The sequence below is a fragment of the Mytilus edulis genome, chromosome 3, assembly GCF_963676685.1.
Source record: "Mytilus edulis chromosome 3, xbMytEdul2.2, whole genome shotgun sequence".
NCBI classification, from domain to species: Eukaryota; Metazoa; Mollusca; class Bivalvia; order Mytilida; family Mytilidae; genus Mytilus; species Mytilus edulis.
In genome coordinates this window covers 72,418,639-72,435,410 of record NC_092346.1, presented here as the reverse complement: position 1 = coordinate 72,435,410, position 16,772 = coordinate 72,418,639, and the positions used below count along the sequence as shown (strand labels likewise).

The window sequence follows — 16,772 nt, the reverse complement described above, 5'->3', positions numbered from 1 at the left end:
TTAATTTGAGTTTTGTTTTAATTAAGATAACACACTGATAACTATTATCCACATATTATACTTTGGAGTAATGACATGCTGATATTGGTTACTGACCATTTATACTCATATAATTAATCAAGAAACTCATTTGTCCCAAGAAAATGAGAGCTTTCTACTTGCTATCAGAGAACCAAAATGAGATTTTTTTTGTGTTTGACAGAGAGCAATTATATATATATATTCACAAAAAGGTCTTTATCTACCTAAGGCTACAATCCATCTTGTGATCCCAATAGTGTTGGTTTATGTTCCCCGCGTAACACGTTGAGGGAGACATTGAAATCGAAACCGAATCTAACTATGTATGTAGATTCTTAATTTTTGGTCCCGTTTTCAAATTGGTCTACATTAAGGTCCAAAGGGTCCAAAATTAAACTTAGTTTGATTTTAACAAGAATTGAATCCTTGGGGTTCTTTGATATGCTGAATTTAAAAATGTACTTAGATTTTTAATTATTGGCCTAGTTTTCAAGTTGGTCCAAATGGGGGTCCAAAATTAAACTTTGGTCCTAACAGTTTAGGAATAAGGGGCCCAAAGGGTCCAAAATTGAACTTTGTGTGATTTCATCAAAAATTGAATAATTGGGGTTCTTTGATATGCCGAATCTAACTATGTATGTAGATTCTTAATTTTTGGTCCAGTTTTCAAATTGGTCTACATTAAGGTCCAAAGGGTCCAAAATTAAACTAAGTTTGATTTTAACAAAAATTAAATTCTTGGGCTTATTTGATATGCTTTATCTAAATATGTACTTTGATTTTTGATTATGGGCCCAGTTTTCAAGTTGGTCCAAATCAGGATTCCATATCAAGTATTGTGCAATAGCAAGAAATTTTCAATTGCACAGTATTGCACAATAGCAAGAAATATCTATAAAAAATTGCAATATTGTGCAATAGCAATTAATTTGCAATTGGAGTTATCTTTCTTTGTATAGAATAGTAGTTGATAATATATGTTGGAAATTTGCCGCCCAGACATGACTATGATGTCATTTTCTAATTTTATTTGCCAATAACTTTATGTAAATAACTTCATTGGAAATTTGCCAATACAAAATGTTGCTGATGAAGCTTTTTTTCCTTATCTTATCTAAATGTTTTTAGATAATGTATGTTGGACATTTGCCAGACATGACTATGATGTCATTTTCTATTTTTATTTGCCAATAACTTTATGTAAATAACTTCATTGGAAATTTGCCAATATAAAATGTGGCTGATGAAGTTTTTTTTTATTGTTTTATACAATAAACAATGTATATTCACTTTTACTACCAACCAATCTTTACCATTCAGTGATAACAAGCACTTTATTTTACATTTTAATATTTTATGATGTATTTAAAAGAGTAGTTATTGTTGCAAACTCCATTAGAAATTTGAATTGATATCAGTTTTGGAAAAAGGGAAACAGGGATGTGAAAAAAGGGGGGGGGGGTTTAAATTTTTTTCATTTCAGATTTCATAAATAAAAAGAAAATTTCTTCAAACATTTTTTTGAGAGGATTAATATTCAACAGCATAGTGAATTGCTCAAAGGCAAAAAAACACTTTTAAGTTCATTAGACCACATTTGTTCTGTGTCAGAAACCTATGCTGTGTCATGATCAACTATTTAATTTTAGATTTAAAAAGTTTGAAGAAGAAATCTTTAATTGATTTGTAAAATCTTGACATTTGTTTTGTGTAAAAAAAAACCATGTGATGTCAAAAATTTGATCACAATCCAAATTCAGAGCTGTATCACGCTTGAATGTTTTGTCCATACTTGCCCCAACTGTTCAGGGTTCGACCTCTGCGGTCGTATTAAGCTGCGCCCTGCGGAGCACCTAGTTTATAGAATTTGAGAAACAGATTAAATTGCATAACCTTGATCACTGATCCATGAAATAAGGTTGAAGTCGGATGAACCCTGTCTGACGGACATGTAGACATTCTCCCTGCATTGAAGACCTGTTGGTGACCTTATGCTGTTGTCTGTTCTATGGTTGGGTTGTCTCTTTGATACATTCCCCTTTTCCATTCTCAATTTTATTATCACTGAACTAGTATACATATTTGTTTAGGGGACAGCTGAAGGAAAACTCCAGGTGCAGAAGTTTCTCGCTGCATTGAAGACCCATTGGTGGCTTGGCTGTTGTCTGCCCTATGGTCGGGGTGTTGTCTCTTTGACACATTCCCCATTTCCATTCTCAATTTTATATACCAAATATGGTTGTCCTATTACTCATAGTTAGTGAAAAATTATTTTTTAAGCCCTTGAGCCATGACAAATGAGGTACTTTGGATATATGACAGATGGAAACTTTGTAACATATTAAAACTATCTACATACAAAATATGAAGCATCCAGGTCTTTTACCTTCTGAAATATAAAGACAAAAAAAAACTAACAATGTACCAGCATTTGAATTTTGAAATTTTATATAAACGAGCTCAACATATTGATGCTGAAATCAATCCATCTCCAGATTAGATGTCAAATACATGAGGAAATTTCATTTAGAATGTGTTCTTGGAACAGATAAAAAATGATTACTTGCAAACCAAAACTTATATTGCCTTGTACTTTTTCACTGTCATATATTGGTATCAAGTCCTTGTCGTCGTCTGTGTCATGCGAAGACACTTAGTTTCCAGACAATAACTTAAACTGAGTGAATGGATCTCTATGAAATTGTACCACAAGGTTCCATACAAAATAAGGAAGGTAAGGATTGATTTTTAGGGTTATGGCCCTAACTGTTTAGAAATTAAAGGCCAAAACAATTCCTTTTTTAAATACTTTGTTTAAATTGCTTATTTCATGACCAAATTCAATGGGGTTTTATTCTTGAATTCTTGTGGTTCTTTAATATGCTGTATCTAACCATGTATTAAGTTTTTGGATTTTGGGCCCCGTTTTTTAATTGGTCCAAAGCGTCCAAAATTGAACTATGTTTTATTTCATCACAAATTGAATTATTGGGGTTCTTTCATATGCCAAACCAGGTATTTAGATTTTTAATTTTTGGTCCCATTTTCAAATGGTCTTACAGTATAGTCCAAAATTTAACTCAGTTTCTCTTTTTAGGGTTATACTCAGTTTAATTTTAACAAAAATGAATTCTTGGGGTTCTTGGTATGCTTAATCTAAACATGTATCAAGGTTTTTGATTTTGGGCCCAGTTGTTAAGTTGGTCCAAATCAGGGTCCTAAATTAAATTTTGTTTGATTTCAACAAAAATTGAATATATTAGGTTCTTTGATATGCTGAATCTAACTGTGTATTAAGATTTGATTTTGGGCCCTGTTTTTTAAATTGGTTTACGTTGAGGTTCAAAGGGGCCAAAATAAAACTTAGTTTGAATTCATCAAAAATTTAGATATTGGGGTTCTTTGATTTCCGAATCTAACCGTGTATTTAGATTAAAAAATTTTTGGTCCTGTTTTCAAATTGGTCTACATCAAGGTCCAAAGTGTCCAATTTAAACTTAGTTTGATTTAAACAAAAAATTAATTCTAGAGGTTCTTTGACATGCTGGATCTAAACATGTATTTAGATTTTTGAGTATGGGCCCAGTTTTCAAGTTGTTCCAAATCTGGGTCCAAAATTAAAATTTGTTTGATTTCAACAAAAATTGAATCTAAATCATTTGGTCTTTGGTTGATAGTTGTCTCTTGAAAATCATACATCTCCTTATTTTCATTTAAGGAGACAATACAATAGATCTTTGGTCAAGATGAAATTGATATCATTTAGAAAACATCCTTTGTTTTCTATTTTCAGGAAACTAGTCTGAAGCAATATAGAACTCAATTATTATATATTATCAATTTATTTTAATAATTCCATACCATAGTACTTCTACCAGCAGTATCTCTGCCTCAAAAAAGTATACAATAATTTACAACCATTTGTTACTTTGTATTAAAAGTTACACATGACAGAAGAAAGATAGATATTTACAAAATTATATACAAACCTATAAATACATACATAAGCTATCTTATGACCACAATGGAATAAACAAATTAAAAGGCTGGTGCCTTGAAAAAAAATATAATTGAAGAATCAGTTGTGGAAATTTTCTAAAACCTGATCAATTATCTTTAAATTAATTTTTGTTTATGTTGTACATGATCTTAATATGACATTCTTCTTTTACTTTTGAATCAAAGCTATGTTCTAATACCAATAAAACATGGGCTACACATGATTGACGTCAAAAATGCAATTGAAATTGGAACTTTATCTGTGAATTTAACAATGCCAAGAATCCAAAGATTGTTATCTTTGCATATCATGATTGATTTAAAATACTAATAACTGTAATGAAATTCAAATCATTGTTCAAATAGAATAAGAAAAATTACATTCACATGGCCCTCCTAATAAATATATTCCTGCCAAATTACACAAACTAAATGGTCTTATTACATTGGTTGAATCGCATTACATAGATTTCCTAGTGAAATAAAAACCAATAATTTCACATGTGAAATAAATGTTGTTATTTCACTTCTCGGACATTATACAACAATAGGTGTTGTCAAGACATGGATAAAATTTGATAAAAACAAATTGAGGATGCATAGAAAAAAGATATTGTTTCTTTAAATACATTTTCCTTAAATTTCTTACAATATTTATTTTACAAATGTAATAAAAAGAATAACTGAATCAGAGAATTCAAATATCGAAAAATTTCAACTGGTGACCCAACAACACTGAAAATTAACTTATGCACTACTTGCAATTTGAATTAATGTGTTGTTCAGTCACTCTTTGAATATTTTTGATATTTGAATTCTTCAATTAGCTAGTCTATAAATATTGAAACATTCAGAAGAATAAACTGTTGACACAGAGATGTGTCTCTTCTGTTGGCATAAAATTAAAAAAAAAGACAATCTGATAGACAGCAACATTGCTTAAAATTAGTTTATTGTCACTTGAACATGAACTAGTGTGCATGGCTCAATATTGTAGACAACTGAGATGGCAAGACAACAATGATCTTTAAAGAAAATATATCTGTCTATTGTCAGTAGTTTCTTAAGCAGAAAACTTAACAATTGTTGATGCTGTTGTCCTTACTGTGGCCAGAAAACCAAATCATATGTCTCACTTTCAGAGAAAAAAAGATGAAGGCTCTACAAAATTTGTTTAATAATTTGGATTTATTTGTAGTCAAAAATCATTTCTTATTGTTGAAAGAAGCCGGATTTAATTATGTAAGAAGAATTTGCAATTAGAAGTCATTAAAAAACATTTTCAACTGTTCCATGCCACAATTCTTTTTTAATGCTTTTACAAAATTAAAAAGAAGTACACAATTTTATATAGTTTAGATTGTATAACTGCTGACACAGGTTTGTTTAATACAAAAATCCTTGTAGGAATAGAAACTACCTGACTTTGAAATCTTTATGAAAATGATAGAAATGGAATGAACAAAATCCTTAGCATTCTAGAATATTATATTTGATTATTTATGAAACTGAAATATTTTCCAGAAAGTGCCAAATATTTTTTAAACAAATCAAAAATTCAATTCAAAAAAATAATTGAAAGCTTTCCCCAAAAGTGACACTTTTCAAAAAAAAAATATAACATATCAATATGAAAGTGTGTATGCAGTTTTGTTAAGACACAAGACCAGGTTCATACCACTTAGAAAATAATTGCCCCAACAATTCATTCATACACTCTATAGACATGATAGAAGTATTACATTTTGTTTACATGTTGATTAATGTTACCATAATGATTATGAAAAATTCATAATATAAAGTTATATAAAATACAAAAAATAAAACACAACATATTTTTTTTTAATAATTCATGTAGTTAACACATAAATGTTAACTATTGTACAGTGTGTGCAAAAAATGGTGTAAAATATCAAAAATACATGTTAATAATTCACTTGATTTAAGTCATTTATTGTTCCAAAAAGTTTGAACATTGTACATGTTCTTATATTTGTATTGAAACCTACACAAATATTCATTACAACTGGCTTCTTATGCCATTCTCAAATAACATGAAATTAAAAACAAACAATAATATGTTGCTGTATATATCATTTTTTAACACGAAGGTCAAGGTGACAATATGTTTCAGTTCCCATTTTTAAGTAATGTCTGAAAATTAACTCTCTGATTAATATTGTTTTATTCTAAAATAGCTTAAAATTGAAAGACAAATTAATTTGATTTGCAGAATGTTTAATATTGTTAAAGAGAAGACAAAATTTCAGTCCAAATAATAGACAAAAAGAAAATTGAGATAACTTATCAAAACAAATTGTAGTGATCACATTATTTTGTTTTAATCAGCCTCATTAATAGATGTAGAGAAAATTTATATAATATTTGAGTTGATGAAAATAAAATATTTAAAAAATATTTACTTCTGTAAGACATTCAATTTTAAATTATAACATTGAAATGTCATTGTTTTCCATTTCAGGTTCATCATTTCTATGAACTATATAACCCTTCCTTTAAACCAAATCATGGGTGTAAAAGCTAACCGATCTAGTCAATGTAGCCTCACACAAAGGAGACTATATAATAACTTCTACTAATACAATGATAAGACTAAATCAAATGTACAACTTCTATACATTTTCAAACAAAGATGTATAATTTGAAAGAAATGCTGCCTTTCTGTAAATTGAAACATAAAATACACCACAAAATTAATACCAAAAAGAAGGTATATCAAACCATAAAATTCAACTTAGAATGCTATAAATCTTGGAATCTGGAATCAGTCTTGCTCAATACTTAATTCAAAACTTTCTATTTCTTTGAACTCCACACTCATCTTTTCTATTTTGTTAGCCCATTCACTGGATTTCACTACCTGTTCAAAGTAAATAGACATGGATTAAGTATCATTTTATTAACCACCTAATTTTCAAAAAAACATTTGTTATTCTTTAAGTACTGTTTTATATGGACTTTAACATTTTAAAATTATTGTATTAAACAATTAGTGCCTTTTTAACCAAACTCTGTTAAAAAAAAATATACACTAATTATTTCTTTGAATTGTTTGTTATATCCTGAGGATGATTTGGATCATTTTTTCAACTAAAGACATTTGTCTTATTGTAGAAGACCATATTTTGTTCTCTAGAAATGTGCTTTGGTTTTTGAGTTGTAAGATTGCTGTCTCATCCCATATCTCGTATTATTCATTGATATTAAATGCACAAAGATCATGTCTCATCTTTTCATGAAAAAAAAAAATAACACAATTTCTTTTCAATAGAACTAAAATACCAACATCACATTTATAGGTTTGACAATTCTCTTACCTGTTGTTTTTTGGTAGGCAGTTTTTTCTTTGGTTTATAAGTCTTACTCATGCTTTTGTTCACCTGCAGATCACAAAAGTCTGTAAACAAAAGTATATCAGTTATAATTTAATAGACTAAGATAGGTTCAAATTTTATACATGTCTGACATATGCATTTGAAATTCTGTTACACCAAGTTGGCAATGTATTGAGACTTTCAATACTTTTTTAAATATAAATATTGTACAATATAAAACAGATTGACAGCAAACAGCATTTTCCAGCAAATCTGGACCCCAAACAGGCTTCAAATGGAAAGGTCAAAAGCAATCGGAGTATCACTTTTCACTACTTACAGGTCTATAACCCAATAAAAATAAAAGTCAAAATCATGAGAATTGAACTTGATCTTCTTCATTCAGTCAGAGAAAACAACATATCTAAATTTTAAATGATTTTGTCAAAGCATTATCAAGTGATTGCAAGGACACAGCTGTTTACTGAATGTTAAATGAACCATAATAAAAAGTCAAGAAACAAGTGAAACTCGAACTACTGCTCACTGATGATACCCCCGCCACAAGTGGATAATTTTAATAGTGTAAACATGAAGTTGTTGAGTGATGAATCTGAAAACGCATCACACTGTATAGCTGACTTGTATAAATCCTGAAACCAAATTTCAGAAATCCTTGTATTGTAGTTTCTGAGAAAAATGTGACGGAAATTTTCAACTTGGTTATCATGTGTAAAATAGTACAAGTGTTCGGTAAACAGGAAGTTGTTGAGTGATGAATCTGAAAACGCATCACACAGTATAGCATACTTATATAAACCTTGAAACAAAATTTCAGAAATCCTTGTATTGTAGTTCCGGAGAAAAATGTGACGAAAATTTTCAACTTGGTTATCATGTGTTAAATAGTACAAGTGTTCGGTAAACAAGAAGTTGTCGAGTGATGAATCTGAAAAGGCATCAAACGGTGTAGCAGACTTATATAAACCCTGAAACCAAATTTCAGAAATCCTTATATTGTAGTTCCTGAGAAAAATGCGACGAAAAATATTCATGGGACGGATGGACTGATGGACTGACGGAAGAACAGACAGAGGTAAAACAGTATACCCCCCTTTTTTTTCAAAGCGGGGGTATAATAAATCATTTTTACTTTCATTTTACTTAACATTACATTTCAGGTTCCAAACAAGTTGTAATATTTCATATCCAAGCAATTGAAAATCTATTCTGCTATTAAACAATAAAACAACAGAAGCTATTTGTAGCATGTTTAAATTATAATACCTTCTTCTTCCATAGAAAACAACATAGGTGATGAGGGTTTTAAATTTTGTACACTATCCTCCATTGTTACGTCCATAGAAGCATAGTCTGACAGAGGGGTAATGGGCACTCTTTTTACCGGAGATTCAAGTAATGATTTTCTCTTGACATCTTCAAACCCAAAACATGAATCATTTCCCCTCTTCCTTAATGTCCGAACACTTTCATTTGGTGTAGAAGTATCCTGGACCATTGCAGGTATAATTTTACTAGGTAGATGAATAGAAGTACTCATTTTTGGTCCTTTCAATTTTGGTTCCGGTTTGATTTTATCTACAGATTCTTTTTTTGTCACTTTAATTTGAGTGAAAACAGTTTGTGGTGTATCCACTTTACGTTTCCTTAACTGTCTTTGAGATTCCTCCACCATCTGAATATCAAGTTTTTCTAAGGCTACAATTGGTGACTTTGGTAATGGTGTTGTAGGAAACTTTATTTTCTCTTTCATTGGAGATTTTGGGGTTTCATCAAATCTTACACTTTTATTTTGTGCTTTAGGAGTTTTTGTTGGAGGTTTCGGTGAGATTTTCTTTTGCACTGTTGGTGTTTTTTTCTGTTTAATTTGTTTATCAGATTTCTTGTCTTGTTTCTTCTTTTTTTTGTCTTTCTTATTCAGGGAAGATTCCTCAGACATTGGTTCCTCTTCAAAGTCGTAAGGACTGCCAACAGACGAAGAAGCACTAGATCCTGTAGTGTTCTCTTCATCTCCCTCATAACCTATTTCTTGTTCCTGAAATTAAATTAAATACACTTACAATCAAAGGATTCATTGAAGCATTACAGATCCAAATTTTATGTTTAATTTTTTAGGCTGATTGTTAATAGAAAAAAATACCTCCTTTCAAGTTCATCAAAATTTTGCAAATGGGCTAATGAAATTTTTTAATATCTACATGTATTGGAAGAATAAGGGTGAAAATGTTCATGACTCTTTGGCACAGTTCAATAAAATAACAATGTGTTCTGCCAAATCTTATTTTATTTAATCATTTGACAAAACTCGTTAAATTTATGACACAATTCCATGATTAAGAGACTGCTGATATTTACATTTATACATGGTGAACACACTTACATTTTTGTTCCCTTTTTTTGATGTACTAGATGATCCTGTGTTCTAGAAAAATATAAACAATTCACAACTATGTTACAAAAATACAATAATTATGCAAAATTCAGTTATTTTTTAACACATGTAGATGTCAAGAATATCACAACAGAAGCACATGCATATTTTTCAGATGAGCATTTCATTTATCTATTTATTAAAAAAAAATCAATTTGAATTACAAAAATGAATGTTTAATCAAACAATACTGTAACATTTACTTTTCAGGAAGAACAAAGGGTTTCAAACCAATGTTCTTTTGTGTTTATAACGCAATTTAATACTTGACATCATTCAAACTACGCTTTAAAATCTTTGAAATAAATGACTGATCCCCAATGTGCAAAGAAACATTTTGTATTTATTGAATATCTATTCCAAATAATTCAACTAAAAGAAAATAAAATTCCCCATTCCAGGTTATGAATGATACCCTTAAAGTGATTAATTCCCCATCCCAGGTAATGACTGATACACTTAAAGTAAATATAAGGGTAATATGATTATGGTTATTCCAAGAATTCCCATCAATGGCATCCAGTGATATTGTTGGCTTTTTTCAAAACTACCTCTACCCTTTTTTTATTGGGAAAATATGCGTAATTTTCATCAAATTGGGAATTTTAGAATAAACCATGAATTTGACTGAAACTTCAATTTACAGACCCCATTTCAAGAGTCAAACCCTGCTTTGAAATAAGACCCCTTTTTGTCAGTGATGAAACATAAATAGACCCTGAAATCTGCACATATAGTAATTTTTGGCATGAAAAAAGTACAATAGAATGTTTTTCAGTTTGAATTCATGCACAATTACTACTGAAACTGCACTGTTTGGAAAAAAAGTTGTCATTTTGGGAATAATTTTAAGCCATTTTTTTTTTTCAAATTGGGAAAAGGCCTTTATTCTCCATTAATTTAAGGAAAACAATATCACTGGCATCATATCATTGGAATACTTACAAGATATTTCTGTGACAGTCTTGTTATTATTTCAAGTGTCTTTCTATACTCAGGTTCCTCAGATGACGAAGGAGTTTCTGAATAAGAAAACATATTTATGTTACCTAAATGGTTAGCTTACATACATGTACTAAACATATTAAAGGTTTTCACTTCTGTATGAATTTTACACAAGTTTTGATGGTTACTGGTGGTACTAGTTCTTGAATTATTTGTGATAATTTTGTTCATGTTATTGGTGTATCTGGTAAGTTTAATTAAGATATTAGTACACTGATGTTGCACACCTTGAATGGTGCACTGTCAATTCAACTAACATGACTAAAGAACATTGAGTTTAAATATTAAAAAATCTAGTCAAATACCCTTTTTGTGTCATTCTTAATTTATATTATGCCCAACTGATTACTATGGTTTCCTTTTGATACTAAGTCTAAAGGGACTAAAATCGGAATTAGACAATAAAAATGTCCGGCTGTCTCAAATATTTTTTTGAAGCCCTGAAGTGGTAATTAGCAATCATAAGCCACTGTATGACCTTCAACAATGAGAAAATGCCTATCTTTCTGAAAAACAAAATGCATTTACTTTTATTTGTTTCAATACCAGGCCTTAAAACTTTCAAACTGAACAGGTTAGTCTGTAATCGAGTAGTTTTTGACGTGTAAACACAGGCATTTTCCATTTGTTATGATGAACCTTAATTTAAGATTTCAAAGTCAAGTGATATGAACAGCCCAGATACTACAGGTTGGGAACAATCCCTCAATGTAAGGACTATACCTTTTATGAGGGGTACATTTCAAATGATGAAAAAAAAACACGTTTTAGTACAAATGAGCACATATTTATGTTAGGCTGTGGCCATTTCATATATATTCAAACTGGCAAAATAGCTGATTTCTATATAAATGACTATTTTACCAGCACTAGCAATATAGTGAAATTGTACAAAAGAGAAAATATTAATTTTATTTGAATAAACTTTTCCCAAAGAACTATACCTTTATCTGGTATTATACATGTTATATGGTCAAAACATGTCCAAGAATTTTGTAATATTCCTGGACTTGTATCTTCTTTATGATTAAAAATAAGTGGACTCCTTGATTAGAATATCTGTTCCAAATATTATTATTTTTTCCCTTTTAAACATTAAGTTATTTTTTTTTTTTAAATCTGTTACAGGTAATCTTTTTTAAAACAGTAAAATGACCCCTTGTCTCAGGTACAGTTCCTCCTTAAAGGGATATCCCTCATGTTAGGGGTTGTTCCCTACCTGTATCCTCATGTAATGTGGTTTCGTACTACTAATTTTTTCAAATTTGAACAACTTTTAAAGCGACTTATGTTTTAAATTTGTTAAGTTGCAGTGGTGTTGTTCTAAATATAGAAACCGAAAATCAAGTTGGAAATGTTTTAATGCCTGGCATCCACTTGATTTATAAAAGTTAAATGCATTTTATGTTTCAGAAAGATAAAATCTATTTTGGATTTTGATGGGCATTTTTTTTTCCTTCATGCATAAGGTGTGAAAATTTACCAAGTTGTGGTAAAACTTTGAGATGCTCCCTGGAGGTAAAAACTGGTTTGGATCCTATTGATTGTTCTTTAGGATTATGTACCCTCGTGTTGATTCAATGCTAAATGTATGGAAATTTTTAAGAAAATCCACAGCCTTTATCCTTGTACTCTCATATTTGGCAATTTGATGACTGATAGATATAGGATTATTGCATGTAGGCTGTAGCTCCAGATAAGAATTCACAAATTGGGGTTTTTACTCACCATTTTTTATGTAATTGGGTGATAAAGTTTTTTAATTGCATAATCAATTCCAATTCACCCCTCAAGCAAATATCAAATTGGGTTTTCACCACCAAGCTCCTTAATGTATTGGGTTTTTTCATCAACACAATATTGAATATTTAGGCATGTTATAATCATGATAATCACATTATATCAACCCCAGATGTGTTTCCATCTTAAATGTGTTTTTTTCTTTGTAGAATATGTGCTTGATGTTTAATTTGGTTTATTCACTGACGAGCAATTGTACGTTTAATTTGCGTCCCGTTTTAAACGTTCTATCAGTTTTTTTTCTCTCTCAAAAGTTATGTAAACTGCAGCTGGTGTCACTAGTTGGACAGGAACTAATTGCCTTTCTAGATCCCATATGATCACCCTATAGTTTTATTATAGTTGGGGTAGGTGTGACTAAGTGTTTCCGACAAATGCTTTCCAACTACATATCACATGTGTCATAATTGATTTGGCCTTTCAATTTTTTCCAGCTGATTTCATTTTTGACGAAACCCTGTGTTTATTGCTCTAGCAATGTTCTCGTTAATGTATGCAAACAGGCCAGTGCGTTCAATGGACACTTCCTAAAATCACTAGCTGAGTTTCGTTATCATCAAAACTTTCCTTCAGCTATCAAAAAGAAGCCAAAAACATGCTTCTATTTAATATTTTTACCAGACATTTACTTTCATTTAATTCATTGTATGGTATGATAAATCCCTAGCAATTCGAAAAAATATGACAGCATGTCACACGCTAATTGGATAAACGCTGAGAATATCGAAATGTTTTCATAAACATATGTACCTTTTGAGCAACGGAAAATTCCAACAGGGACCCATTACAGCTACTTGATGCAGGGCTCTATTTTTAGAACGAAAGGACATATCCAATTAAATAAATATTATAAAAATAGATTTACGCGACGACTGTCATTAGATAAGGGTAAATAACGCAAACGATAGCGAATAAAAGCGTTAAGAACTCATAGTTTTTGGCATATATATATATACCGGTAATTGGGTTTTCCTTTGAATTAACTGCGTTATTGAACCCTGCAATGGGCAATTGAATTGGGTTTTAAATTATTTTTATTGCGTAATCACGCAAATACGCAACTTATCTGGAGCTCTGATGTAGTGCTAGCATTTATTTCCTTTAAACAAGTTTATTAATGTAGTTATTGGTTAAAACAAATAAAAATATGGACCAAATCAAGTACACCTTTTAGGGCGCCCTTGACTTTAGTGACCCAGCACGAGGTATTTTGGAATTTACAGATTTGTTCGAACTTTTTGTAAAAAACAAACACTAGCACATCATAGAAAAGCAAGTGAGTAATCTATGTTTCAAATTTTATAACACAAATCTATGTTCATAGTATCAATATCAGTTTATAATGTTATGGGTATACATAGAATTGGCTTATGACTTGTTGTTACATGCATCTTTATTTCATTTATATGTTGTTTTAATATTATAATTGTCTGTATTTGGATTACACCTCTATTGTGCTCTTTTTAATAAAACATTGAAATGAATTGATATAAAAATCTTGGTTTATTCGCCACAAAGTACTCTTTTTCTATTAAATGCAAAAAATAGCATTTGCAATGTTTATTGTAAATAATAATGCTTTGCATCAAGTTTCCCCTTGGTATATATGTACAATATGACCTATCTCTATTATACATTATATCTGTTTTTTTGATACAATTGAAGAATGAAAAGTTTGTACAAAAATGGCCACAGAAGGGGTCATAAACAGGTTGGGAACAAACCCTCTATATGGTGATTATACCTGTATAGAGGGATAATCCTTCTATAGAGGGGTAAATTTATCCCTCTATAGAGGGGTATTTTTGTTTAGACTGGATTTAAATCAAAATAGGGCAGAATGGCATTCTCTACTTATTATGGCAGTAACCTGGAACAGTTGATGCACCAATTGATGTACTTAATTTAATATGCACATGCCCAGTTTGATGCTTATCTGACTAAATATAAAATCTATTGTTCACCATGATTGAAAGCTGTGATGATCAAGTAAATTCTACTCACTTATGCCTCACTGAACAGAATTTCTATTGTTAGATTTAACATGAAATTTAAAGGTCAACTATTCCTTTTGTTGTTGATCAGGTGTTCAGATAGGTATACAATAGATTGCAAGTTTTGTCACTTTAGCAGAAAACTGGTTATCCCAATTTTTAGTAAAGTGCATATATGTTGATGCATATAATGCTAGAGATTATAGCCAATATAACTAGAAAATGCCATTCTGCCCTAATTTGCTTTAAATCCAGTGCAAACGAAAATACCCCTCTATAGAGGGATAATTTTATCCCTCTAAAGAAGGATTATCCCTCTATACAGGTATAATCACCATCCAGGGGGTTTGTTCCCAACCTGACAAACCTTAATTGACATGGACAATGGATATCTTCACAACTATAGGTGTCCCGTGAGTTAAAGAGTTTTTATGAGCATGCTGAGTGGACAGTATCAAAGTAATTCAGATGTTTGTTTATTTTTACATATATTTGTCCATTTGTTATGATGAACCTTAAAAGACTATTATATGTGTTTGCTTTGATGTCACCTAAGGGTGTCAAAGCAAAAAATATAATAGCCTTTCATCTTAAGACATCATAATTATTTTGACTAGCAAGATACACTCAAATAGATAGGCCCAACAATTTATGAACGATATTTATTTGTTTATAAACAGATGAAATATATATATTTTTATTTCCGAGTGAAATTTGACATTAAAGAATTTTCTCTTTTCTTTTTATGTAACATATATTTAAACTTTCGTATGGTACCTGATTCGGTAAGCGTTTCTTTGTTTCTAGCTGACTTTCTTCTAGTTTTTGGAGGCATGTTTTGGTTTACAGTGAAGGGGGTAAGTGCTTGTTTTTAAAAATGGCGCTTCCGTCTTGCACATGCGTAAGTTACAAAGTACAAAAGGTAGAGTACAGATCCGATAGCAGCCGTGATTTTTTATATGTTTTTGCTGAACGACCTGTTTGTTTTTATGTCTATGTGTATTTATTTATTTCATGCTTTTGCCCATTAAAGATGATATTTTCATTCAGCGTAGTCGGTCATCAGAGCATTCTGAAGGCCATGTTAATGCGAATGTAGGACAGAAAGTCACAGGACAAAAAGTCACAGACAAAAAGTCACGGATAAAAAGTCACAGGACAAAAAGTCACAATTAAGTTTTTAGAATATTTTTCATTAAACAAGAAAAAATAATTCTAAAATAAAATATTTGTTTTTTTCTTGAACTGTGATATATTAAGCAACTTTGTAATTAAAATTTATTCAATAAATATCAATACTGATCAAATGATTGTTATGAAAACATAATGTCAAAGTGACTTTGTACTTAAATGGCTTCATGGTGCCAAGAAATATCTCCTTTGCATGATAACAATTTAATAAATTTACATTTAACAAAGCTTGTGAACAATGTATTACACTTAGAAATGAATAGATGTAATAAAAAGAAATATTTCAAGATCTTTCTCTTATATATTTGAACAATTGTCAAAAAATTAATTGTGACTTTTTGTCCTGTGACTTTTTGTCCTATCAAATTTGTGACTTTATGTCCTGTGACTTTTTGTCCTGTGACTTTCTGTCCGTTTACCGTTAATGCAAGGTTAGACTGAGTCGTTTCGGCCAAACTTTGCAAAGTCGTTTCGGCCACAGTCAATTCGGCCATACTTAGTAAAGTCGTTTCGGCCCAAATTAGTAGTCGTTTCGGCCATGTTTTCTTTCTGTTATAGACAGAGGATTAATTCGAAACACTTACAGAATTTTAAACGGAACTGGAATAATGCGTTAATAGTTTATATATTCATTATTAAATATATGTACCTCAAGTTGAGCTGTTTTCAGAATATTTGTAAACTGTTGAATACTAATAAAAAAAAATTAATATAATCAGATATATAATACCAGGAGTCCATTACTAGTACTAACTGGACTTCAGTTTCTACGTTTGATATTATATTACAAGGTATAAGAAAAGCCAAGTTGTCAAAAATTGAAGGACCCTAGCTAATTGTTATCATTCTTTAGAAAATTACCACTTATTTGTGAAAAATCAAGTTGACGTTATTTTCTTTTGTGCAGGTTTTGATATTTCACAAAATTTGAGAAAAGAAAAAATGGAATATGAGGCACACTATTAATTTTTGTAT

At 30.4% G+C, this 16,772-nt stretch overlaps 1 protein-coding gene across 1 annotated transcript; it reads right to left on the bottom strand.

Moving 5' to 3' along the window:
* Positions 1–3,844: 3,844 nt before the first annotated feature.
* LOC139517358 (neurofilament heavy polypeptide-like) lies at positions 3,845–15,523 on the bottom strand. Its single transcript, XM_071308315.1, has 6 exons — positions 15,384–15,523; positions 10,753–10,829; positions 9,757–9,798; positions 8,643–9,411; positions 7,359–7,438; positions 3,845–6,901 (listed from the first exon to the last, which is right to left on the bottom strand). Exons 1-6 carry the CDS (start codon positions 15,439–15,441, stop codon positions 6,806–6,808), a joined length of 1,122 nt encoding a protein of 373 aa, XP_071164416.1. The 5' UTR covers positions 15,442–15,523; the 3' UTR covers positions 3,845–6,805.
* Between the last annotated feature and the right edge of the window lie 1,249 nt (positions 15,524–16,772).

Bases quoted from the DNA above. Each gene is read 5' to 3' on its own strand.
- LOC139517358 (XM_071308315.1), bottom strand. From the start codon at position 15,441: ATGCCTCCAAAAACTAGAAGAAAGTCAGCTAGAAACAAAGAAACGCTT. The intron at 9,799-10,752 runs GTAAGTATTCCA...ATATTTTTCTAG, and splicing joins GACTGTCACAGAAATATCTT to AACACAGGATCATCTAGTAC. The intron at 9,412-9,756 runs GTAAGTGTGTTC...ATTTAATTTCAG, and splicing joins CAAAAAAAGGGAACAAAAAT to GAACAAGAAATAGGTTATGA.